This window comes from Poecile atricapillus, chromosome 24 (assembly GCF_030490865.1).
Source record: "Poecile atricapillus isolate bPoeAtr1 chromosome 24, bPoeAtr1.hap1, whole genome shotgun sequence".
In the NCBI taxonomy this organism is placed as follows: Eukaryota; Metazoa; Chordata; class Aves; order Passeriformes; family Paridae; genus Poecile; species Poecile atricapillus.
In genome coordinates, this window is record NC_081272.1 from 1,724,886 (window position 1) to 1,735,502 (window position 10,617).

At 52.7% G+C, this 10,617-nt stretch overlaps 2 protein-coding genes across 7 annotated transcripts in view; both read left to right on the forward strand.

The window, feature by feature from the left end:
- Window positions 1-10,617, forward strand: part of RPA2 (replication protein A2) — a 317,593-nt gene that overhangs the window by 63,866 nt on the left and 243,110 nt on the right. The gene's annotated exons all lie outside the window — the stretch shown is intronic.
- SCMH1 (Scm polycomb group protein homolog 1) overlaps window positions 1-10,617 on the forward strand; it is a 64,398-nt gene that overhangs the window by 49,634 nt on the left and 4,147 nt on the right. For 4 of the 6 annotated variants that reach the window (XM_058856727.1, XM_058856732.1, XM_058856728.1 and 1 more), the window contains 3 exons: window positions 1,574-1,705; window positions 6,654-6,857; window positions 7,814-7,956. In XM_058856727.1, the coding sequence (XP_058712710.1) occupies window positions 1,574-1,705; window positions 6,654-6,857; window positions 7,814-7,956 (479 nt within the window). The remainder of the gene's footprint in view (window positions 1-1,573; window positions 1,706-6,653; window positions 6,858-7,813; window positions 7,957-10,617) is intronic. The other 2 variants (XM_058856730.1, XM_058856731.1) reach the window with 2 other exon arrangements.

A 10,617-nucleotide genomic window follows, 5' to 3' on the forward strand; every position in this document is an offset into this window, starting at 1 on the left:
ATCCCTGCTCTCTCCATCCTCTGAGGTGCACAGCTCCGTGCTGAGCAGGGCTTTTTTATCCAAGTAAATGATCTGCTTGTTCTCAGCATCCTTCTCAAAGTGAGCATTTATCCTCTGAGTTTTGGGGTCCTTTCCTCTCAGATTATTTCCTCTTTGGTGATACACATTCATGAGGTTTATGTCATTTTTGAACTGATGGCATTTTCTTTTTATTCCTGATGATCTGAGTACAGCTCTGTTACTCCATTCTTTATTTTCTCAAAACTTGTCCTTTAAAACCAGAATTCTATTTTTGGTTTATCCTCTCATTAATTTACACTTCTGATTCCTAGGATCAACTTCTATAACCTGACCTGCTGTGTTTGCATTACTTTTAATATCAACCACTTTTAAAAAAATAACCAAAACCTGATGAAACCTTTGTAAAGCATCACTTTGTGTTGTGGTTCTGTGGCTGTTGGGTGAAGAAGGTCATGCAGTTTGGTACAGGGCTGTCCAGAGACATTACCAAGAGCATGTGTTCCCCTCTCTGGGCAGTGTTTCTTACAGGGGCTCGTCCTGAGGATGGAATTTGTTTTTCTGACAATAATTTTTGGTCATACTCCTATGGAATCCCTCAGTGCAAGCAGCTCTCATTTCCCTGACGAGCAGATACCTTCTCTACCTTTGTGTTTCTCCTTAATCAACTCAATTGTGCCCATCTGGTGCTTTCCCCCACCTGTACCTCCATTTGTTGGGCATTCTGTATCTCCCTTGGTGTCGGTCCCATTGTTCCCTCCTGCCCTGTGCCAGCTCCAGGCTGGTGGTGGCTCCTGGCATTTGTGCAGGAGCATTTAACCCCTCTGTGCCCACCCCAGGAATGCCACGAGCTCCCATGTGTCACAGGGTGGCTGCAAGAGCCCAGCTGGGAGCTGCTGGCCTGTGTGGGCTATGGAGGGTCACCTCAGCTGGGACAGGGTCTGCCACCCCTGTGTCACTTCCCTGGCTGCTGTCCCCATCAGTGTCAGTGCTTCCATCCCTTGTCCATCACCTGTGTGTGCAGAGACCTCCTGGCCTGTCCCAGTGTCCCGTCTGCTGTGCAGGGCATGGAGAGTCCCATCCTTGGGATGTGTTTGGAGAGCAGCCTGGGGGGTCCATGGAGGGGGGAGATTGGAAATTGGAGTAGGGTTTAAACCAGCACTGTGCATGGCACAGAGGGGCTGCAATTTGTCCAAGGCTTGTTTGCCAGGTGTCCAAGGGTGCACCTGAAATGTGACAGTGGGATGAGCAAGGAATTGTGTGGGATGAGCCAAGGTGTAGAATGAGGAGAAATGGAATTAAGTCAATAATCAGAGGTGATGTTTGGGTGAAATATGGCAAAACATGGCTAAGATTCCTTGTTAGTTTTCTCACCACCCTTTTTCTCTGATAAAACCCACAAACTCTGCTCTGTTGAGCCCTGCCAGATGTGCTGGATTGCAGCTTGAGCAGGTGGTGGGTGCCCAGGCTGGTGGTGCACACAAGGCTCAGGGGACTCTGTCTGCATTTCCCAGGACGTCTCCACTCCTAAAGAGGGCTTGTTCTCTTTTCCTAGACAGAAGCAGTTCGTTAGACGGCTCTCTGCAGGGACCAGGCCGGGGTACAAAGCGCTATTCCCAAGATTCCCCTCCATACAGTGCTCCTCTCTCCCCCAAGTTACCAAAGAATGACCGTCACCCTTTGGAAGGTGAGCACAGCGTGTCTCTTCCCAAAGCTGGCTGTTCCCAGCACCCTGTCCCGCCTGCAGCAGGGTCACATCTGGCTTTGCTTGTCCCTGGCATGGGTTGTGCTTGGTATCCCAGAGGGGAGTGGATGAGCTGCTCTGTGGTGAGGCAGGTTCCCCACACAGATGTGTCAGGCATGTGGAATGCAGCGGGAATTCCTTCTAACCCTGGCAGTCCTCATCTCCCTCCGTGTAATCTGGTTTAGCTTCCCTGGCTGTGCATGGGGTTAACAGTGCCCAAACTGCCCAGCTGCCTCGGTCCATCTGCCCTGCATTTTTCCCTGGGGGTTTGCTGCAGCCTGTTGTACACATGCTGATGTGCAGCTGTACAGCCAGGAACTTGCTGCCCTTTCCCAGGATCTCATCTTGTTCCTCCCTAAAACAGCCTGGGAGTGTCACTGGCTCCACCAGCTCAGCCACACCATTCCCATCCCGCGCTGCTGCTCCTTCCCAGAGCCCCTCGGGATAACACTGCTGCAGATGTGCTGGGCCATGCTCCCAACAGCAGCTGCAGGAGGCTCCTCTTTGGTGTGGGATCCACAGCTGCCCCTTGCATGCACAGGTGGGAGATTTCCAGAAGGTCCAGGTAGCTGGAGGACTCCCTAAACTGAGTAATCTTCAATAAATACACTCCCATTTTTGTTCTGAGCTGCAAACCCTTCATAATGCAGACTGAAGATTTAATCTTGGTGAGGCTTTTAATTAATGGGTGGTGAAATCTGCCAAGGTATTAGTCACAATTCTTTGTGACTGAAATCCCTGTAAAATTGCTGAAGACTTCTGGGTGGGCTCACAGTCCAGTTGCTTTGTGCTCTCTTGCTGTCCCTTTAGAATCCCCATTTCTGGTTTTGCTGGGGTTGCTGATGCCAGGTGTGAGTGCCCAGCCTGGCACTTTTGTTTGGTAGATTTTGGTCTGTGTTCTGTTCTCTGCAGAATCACTGACCCTGTCTCTAAGCACAGCTGCTCTGAACTTGCCCAGAGCCACTGCATTTGGGCACCCTTCGGCACAGCAGGTGGGACATGCAGAGTTGAGCCTGTTCTTGAAGCTCTCCAAAGGTTCAGATGCCTTGGTTGGTTGGTGAATATTCTGTATTGTCAGTGAAGAGACACAATGGGTAATTCCACAATGGGTAATTCCAAGGAGGAGCCTTCATTAGGTTTCTACAAGATTGATTCTTAGTCTGCTTCAAATCTTTTCAGTTATCCCTTGGCCTTCAAAGGGGTTGTGCCATCTGGATGCCAGAATTCTCCAGCCTCTTCCAGAAAAACACAGAAAAGTGGGCAGGAAGCGTGTCTGTGTGTGAGGGGGGTGATCCTTCCTGCAGCAGCTTGGTCTGGTTCTGTTCTTTGTCCAAGCAATGAGGTGAAGTTTCAAATTCCATCTAGAAATTCATTCTTATCCCACAGCTAAAAGCTGTAATGCATACATCCTCCTCCACCATGAAATTGAGGTTCAGGCAGGAATATTTGCATTTCAGAGGATATATTTTAAGAATATGCACTTGAAATACTCAGATATTGAGTATTTCTTTAGCAAGGGACATCTCATGGGAACGAACCCTGTCTCAGCCAGCAGCTCCTGAACACATCCCAGTTTGCCATATGGAAGGCTGTGAGCAGCAGTGGGACATCTCCATTCACCCTGCATTTGGCACGAAGCAGAGACATGAGGAGGGGATCTCACATTGTTTTTCCTCTTGCAGCCAGTGGTGTTTGTGTGGCTTTTTGCTGAAACACTGCAGTCCCAGCACAGTGGGGACCTGCCTTCACAGCCCATCACTTGCTGGAAGCAGTGGGTGTTCAGGAGTAGTGCAAATCACATTTGTGCTTGTGGCCAAACTCCCGTGTTTTAGCAGTAAAATGACACTGTTGAGTCTATAGCACTATTTGTTTAATTAAACTTTAATTATCTGCTCCCTGCCTCTCCGCCACTAATTGTGCCATGTTTCCCTACAATGTGCCAACTGCCAGCCTTTAGTTAAATCCAACAGTTTGTCTAAGGAAATCTGCCTAAGGATCAGCCACCTCCTGCTCCAACTCTGGTTATCAAGGGTGGAGGATCCTGGATCTTGCCTGAGTGCACTTGTGCCCTGCCACTTGCAGGAGCATCTTTGTCTACAGATAATTCCCAGGGGCAGTAATCATTCCCCTCTTGCCTCATCTCCTCCTCCCTTCCCTGGAGGTATCATTCATTGAGCACTTCCCTGTGTATTTGTATTTGTAGGAAAACCCTCAATCTGTCTTGCACTGCCCCAAAGCTCCCAGCTGTGCTGCAGTGTTACAGCCCAAGCAGGCACTCAGCTGTGCAGGGATAGGGAACCTGGGGATCACTCTGTGCCTTCAGTTTTACCTCCTGGGCAAAAAACCACCATCCCCAGGGCTCCATCCACAGCCCTCAGGTGTGTGATCAGCGTGTGAGAACAGCATCTCATATTTGCAGAGTGCATCACAGCACATTCCTGTCATGACACTGTGCTGTTAATTGTTGGGTGAAGGAATTTCTGAGGGTGAGTTTTGGATCCTCAGCCTTGCACTGACAGGAGGCTGTGCCTGTGCTCTGAAATTCCTTCTGCTGACTCCAGTCCCTGCTGTGAGAGCTCTGGGGGTTTTGGGAGCACTCAGACACGTATGTGCATGACCCAGCACATCTGGCAGAGTGTCCCAGGACTTCCTGGCAAGCTGAAGCTCTCTGTCACCTGAGAAGGTGCTGGGTTTCCTTGGAGGGCTGAGATGCACAGCTTGGACCTGTTCCCATGCCCACAGCCACTGCAGAGGGCTGTGCCCACTGACCCCTCTCCTGCCTCTGTCCTTCCCTGGCAGGCAGCACCCTTCCCCAGATGTTTAATGGGAAGTGTTTTGGGGTGTAAACAGAACTATCCTGTTGAACAGGAGGGCAAATGGAGTTGCTTGGAAGCAGCTACAGTGGGAACCCATTGGTGTGACACCTCCAGGTGGGTCTGGCTGGGCCAGATCCCCACCCAGGCCAGGCCAGCGCAGCCAGCTCTGGTTTGCACCCAGTCTGGGGCTGAAATGCAATGGTGGGAGTGCAGGAGGGCTTTGAAGTTATTCAGGAGTAGCCATGGGTCAGCAAACTGGTTTTCATGCACCCAGAGCAGGTGGGAACACACCTGTCCATGCAGGAAACAAGTGACAAGTGGGCCAGCACAGGACAGGTCACCAGAGGTAGCAGTCCTCACACCAGCAGTTTGTACATCAGGTTTTAAGGTTGTGCTACTGTTTCTGGGCACATCCCAGAGACCTTAAATCAAAGAAAGGCAGCAGTGGCAAATCCCTGGGGTGGGAGCAGCAATTACCAGTGATAACCCCACACTGGGCTGGCCAACAGCCAGACAAGGCTGTTCCCATTTCATATTCCTGCCATGTGAAGCCCTGGAAGGTCAGGGCTGGACCATCTGAGCTGGCCTCTGGGTCTCTGCTCAAACACAGGCAGCAGGACATGAGACCAGGAGATCCCAGCTCTCAGACCAGTGCCACAGTTCATAGAAACCAGAGCAAATAAAGTGTAGCCAGGAGAGGCTGCCCCAGTCCCAACGTCTGCAGCACTTGGGAGCCACTTCATGCTCTGGCAAGCTGCACTTCCCTTCATGGCAGCATCAGCTCAGCAGGGAATTTGGGAAAATCTCAACAGCTTTTGGGTCCCAGAGGCCGCAGATCCCGAACCCTGAATCCCAAATCCCTGAACCACGATCCCAGTTCAGCACAGCAGCGCTCTGCTGCCTTCTCACCTGCTGCTCCTGTAGTCTGGGAAGTGCCAGGGAAGAAAGCCAGGCCTGGCCAGTGCTCTGGCCTCTCCAGCCTTGCCAGCTGCTGTGGTTTGAGTGGCTCAGGGCTGGAGCTGCCCTCGGGGTCCCTACAGATGCTGCTGGAGGAGCTGCAGCTCCCGTGTGCTGGAGTGCACAGGCAGTGCCCCTCGCTGTGGAGCTGCTTCCCTCCCTGGCAGGTATTTCACCCTAAAGAACACAGCAGTTTGAGGGTGACTCATGAGGCACAAAGACCACCTGGGCTGAGAGTCAGCTGTGCTGTAGTAAAACCTGCAGAGGTGGCCCTGCAGTGGAGCTGTCACAGTGCAGAGGCAGATCTTGCTGGCTCAGCCAATGCAGCCTGGCACCCTGGACAGTCTCCTCAGACCCTCCATGCCATGGACAGCTGCAAATTCAGTGCATTTCTGGAGAGGGTGAGGAAACCACTATTCTCTAATACCCTGCCTGGGGAAAGCCCTCAGCCCAGACCCTCCTCTGCATGTTCCAGTATGGGAACTTGGCCTCTGATGTGGTTAGACTGGAAAAGGGCCCAGCAGGAGGCCAGGAGGGATGAGCAGCTCATCACCAGCGTGTTGCTTTTGGGGCCAGAGGACCAGCAGGGCATGGGAGCATTGCCTGGCCCTGATGGCTCAGCTCCCTCCTGCTCTGCATGTGTGTGTGACACCCCAGTCAAGCACCAGGGCCGTTCCCTTGCACGCTGATGCTGAGGATGTGCAGTGTGTGCCCCTTGGGGAGCATCCCCTCCCCTTCCTGTCCAGGACTGCCTGTGATTCCTGTGCCCATTGGCATCCAGATGGGACAGCCCTGCCCCACCCCACAGTGCCACAGAGGGGCCCAGGGCACTCAGGCTATGGGGCTGGGCCATGGCTGGTGGTGGTTCAGAGTAGCTGAACAAAGGAGCTGCCGCTGCAGCCTGGGACTGTTGTCACCACCCTGGTTGGACTGGCAGTGGCAGATGGTGCCACCATGTGCAGATTGGCAGCTAGTGAACACCAGGGCTGTGCCTGGTGTGATCCCTGTGCTGGAGAGAGACCAGCCAGGGGTCGGAGCCAGCGAGCGCTGCCGCTGCTGTGGCTCTGCCGTGGGGCCGTGGCATTCGGGTGCACTAACTGCAGCTTGGTGCGTTCCAGGTGAAACCTTTGTCCTGGCAGATGGCCTCCCAGGGCCCTTAGAGCCTCGCCTGGACCCCATGGACTCTGCCTTGAACTCTGTCAATTCATCCAGCCACAGCAGGAGCTCCAGAGACTATCGCCTGCCAGGATACAGGCACCTGCACCAGCCCTCTAGCCTCAGCCAGGGCAGCACCTCTGCCCTGCGCAGGCTTAGCTCTGGGGGTAAGAGCTCAGAACAGCCCTGCAGCTGTCACTTGGGCAATAAAGGGCTATTCTAACTCCAGTTGCACCTTTCTAACTTCAGCAAGGCTGGGCTCTGCACAGCCAGCCAGGTCTGTTAGGTGTGATGGCACCTGGCAGGTGGCAGTGTGGACAGGTGACATTTCTCCTTTGGCTGGTGACTGGGTGGACCCGGAGGTCAGTGGGGAGAAAGGAACAGGCAGGAGCTGAACTGTGTCCAAGTGATAAATGGGTGTCTGAGTCTGCAAGGATGTATTGGGAATGGCTGGGGAGTTGAGAGTTGCCTGGTGGGGCTGGGAGGATGAGTGGCACTTGTCTGTACAGAGGAGAGGGGCAGGAGCTGAGCTGCTCATGGCAGCATGTTACAAACAGCGTCATTTTAGGTGCATGGCATCAGTAAAAGCCTCTGAAAAACTCAGGCTCCTGGTGCCTGAGACAGCTGAGACAAGGGGCTGTGCACACTGGGAGCAGGACCTGTGCCAGCTCAGGCTGTGCTTTTGGACAGCAGGAGGTCACCTGTGGGTTCAGTCCATCAGAAGGTGCAGCCAGTGAAAACATAAAGCAGCTTTGCAGTGTTAAATGTGCTAAAGGTGTTGGGAGGGGAGAGACATGGGAATGGCAGGGGGGTGTCCTGCTGAGGTGGGAGGTGTCAGCCCATGGACAAAGAGGAGTGGGAGCTGGGGACAAACAGGGGGAGTGGGGTTTGGGAGAGGGGACAAGGGATCAGTACAGAAAGCTGCCCTGAAAAGTCAGGCCTAAGGAGAGGTAAAAGGCTTCTGAGCCAGACCTGCACTGCAGGAACCTGGGGCACACCTGGGACGTGCCCCTTGCTGTGTCTCTGCCCTGCTGTGGGAGAGGAGCTGAGTGGTGGATGGAGGGGGAATGACCTTGGGGCGGTGCCAGGGACCCCCAGTGACGGCTCTGTCTGGCATCCCCAGGCTCGGACAGGTACCTCAGCTCCCGGGACACCTCCCGGCTCAGCAGCCGCGACCCCTCGTCCTGGACGGTGGAGGAGGTGATGCAGTTCATCCGTGAGTCAGACCCACAGCTGGGCCCCCACGCTGACCTCTTCAGAAAACATGTGAGTGCCCCATGAAAACATGTGTGGGTTACACCTGGGAGGGGGCAAATCACACAAACAAAATCCAGGAGTTGGGACACGGCAGCACTTGAGATGGAGTTTTGTTCTTAATAAAAAGATCCTCATAAATCCTGCTCATGCCCTGTCTGGATCCTCATCAGAACCCCTCAGGGTTCTGGGTGCATACAGAGCCTCTGCAGTGAATCCCAGTGCTGTAAACTCTGCTCCTCATGGAGTTTATACTCAACTCATGGCAAATTTCTCCTGGCCAGAAACACGTTCCAAGTGGGATTCAGAGTGTGTTGCTGCTCAGCTCCTGTAACAGGGAGTCTCCTAAGGCTCTGATCCTTGTGAACATGTGTAGGTGTAAAACAGCTGCAGACAGTGTGGAGTTTGTACCATCACAGCTACAGGAGAGCTTTGGCAGCTGCATGTCCTGAGCCCTCTGCCTTGTGGTAAAGTCCATGTTGTGGTGCTGCTCATGAAGAGCAGTGGCAGCAAACACCCAGCACTGTGTCCTGCTCCGGGCTGGGCTGACCCAACACTTCTTTTCTCAATTTGTTTTATTTTAGAAACACAATTTCTCTTACAATTGAGAAATGTTTGTTTTAATTATGAAAAGCTGCCAAGGGACAGAAGTGCTCTGGATTGTCAGTCCTGAGGAGAAACTTGCTTTCATCTGTGGAAGGGAAAAACAGATCAATCGTAGTGCTGGAGATCCCTGGAGGTCTCACCAACCTGAAAGCAACTGAGCATTGACAAAGGACAGGATTTTCTGTTGTTTGAGGTTGTGACTTTCATTTTTCATTTACAAGCCAATTAACATTTTCTTCATGGAAAACTGTCCAGTGCAAAGCTCTGCACCCAGCCTGGACTGGGTCATGGACAGGAGTGCTGCAAGGAACTGGCAGACTTCCACTTGAAAATGCCAAGTACCAAGCTGTTTTCTGGTTGTTCTAAGCTTCATGATCCGTCCCCTCCTTCATCTCAGGAGGGACACATCTGGCTCTGCTGTAAAGGATCAGATGCTTTGAAAGCTGCTGTGTTGGAATCAGCCCCAGTGGGGATGAGGAGCTCCAGCACTCTGCCAGTGGCTGGGACTGTGCTGTGAAGCTCCAGAAATAAAACCACAGAATCATTCAGGTTGGAGAAGCCCTCTGAGGTCATACAGTCCAACATTCCCCCACCACTAAACCATTTTCCCAAGTGCCATGTCCACATGTTTTTCAAACACTTCAGGGATGGTGATTTCAGCCATCTCTCCCCTTTCAAGGAAGAAATTTTTCCTGATATCAGTCACGGAGTCACCAGTCACAGAGCACAGGCTCTTTGGGTTTTGGGATCTGTTCCCTAACCTCCATCTTCAGCCAGGGCTGTCAGCATGGACACATCCTGTGCCAGATTCCCCCTGTGCTGGGCTGACAGTGCCCTGGAGTGAGCAATTGCTGCCCTGCATTGCCCCTGCCCCTGTCACTCCCTGCCAGTGAAACCTCCCTTGCCCTTCCTCCCACCTCCCTCAGGAAGTGCTGGGAATGGCTCCTGGGTGTTGATCAGCAGAATTCCCATCACTCACATGGCTCAGCAGGGTGGATGTGCTGCCCATACTGGGGTGTCCATACTGGGATGCCCATACTGGGATATCCCTACTGGGATGTCCCTACTGGGATGTCCATATTGGGGTGTCCATACTGGGGTGTCCATACTGGGATATCCATACTGGAATGTCCCTACTGGGGTGTCCATACTGGGATATCCCTACTGGGATGTCCATACTGGGATGTCCATACTGGGATATCCCTACTGGGATGTCCATACTGGAGTGTCCATACTGGGGTGTCCATACTGGGGTGTCCATACTGGGATGTCCATACTGGAATGTCCATACTGAGATATCCCTGCTGGGGTGTCCGTACTGGGGTGTCCATACTGGGATATCCCTACTGGGGTGTCCATACTGCAATGTCCCTACTGGGCTGTCCATACTAGGATATCCATACTGGCTGTCCATACTGGGATATCCCTGCTGGGATGTCCATACTGGGATGTCCCTACTGGGATGTCCATACTGGGGTGTCCATACTGGGATGTCCATATTGGGATATCCCTGCTTGGATGTTCATACTGGGATGTCCATACTGGGATATCCCTGCTTGGATGTTCATACTGGGATGTCCATACTGGGATATCCCTACTGGGGTGTCCATATTGGGATATCCCTGCTTGGATGTTCATACTGGGATGTCCATACTGGGATATCCCTGCTTGGATGTTCATACTGAGGTGTCCATACTGGGGTGTCCATACTGAGGTGTCTGTACTGGAATGTCCATACTGGGGTGTCCATACTGGGATGTCCATACTGGGATATCCCTGCTTGGATGTTCATACTGGGATGTCCATACTGGGATGTCCCTGCTTGGATGTTCATACTGGGATGTCCATACTGGGATATCCATACTGGCTGTCCATACTGGGATATCCCTACTGGGATGTCCATACTGGAATGTCCCTACTGGGGTGTCCATACTGGGATATCCCTGCTTGGATGTTCATACTGGGCTGTCCATACTGGGGTGTCCATACTGGGATGCTGCTGATCAGGGCTTTCACACCCAGCCCTGCTGTTGCATTTTGGTGCCATCACAAGCAGTGCCCTTCATC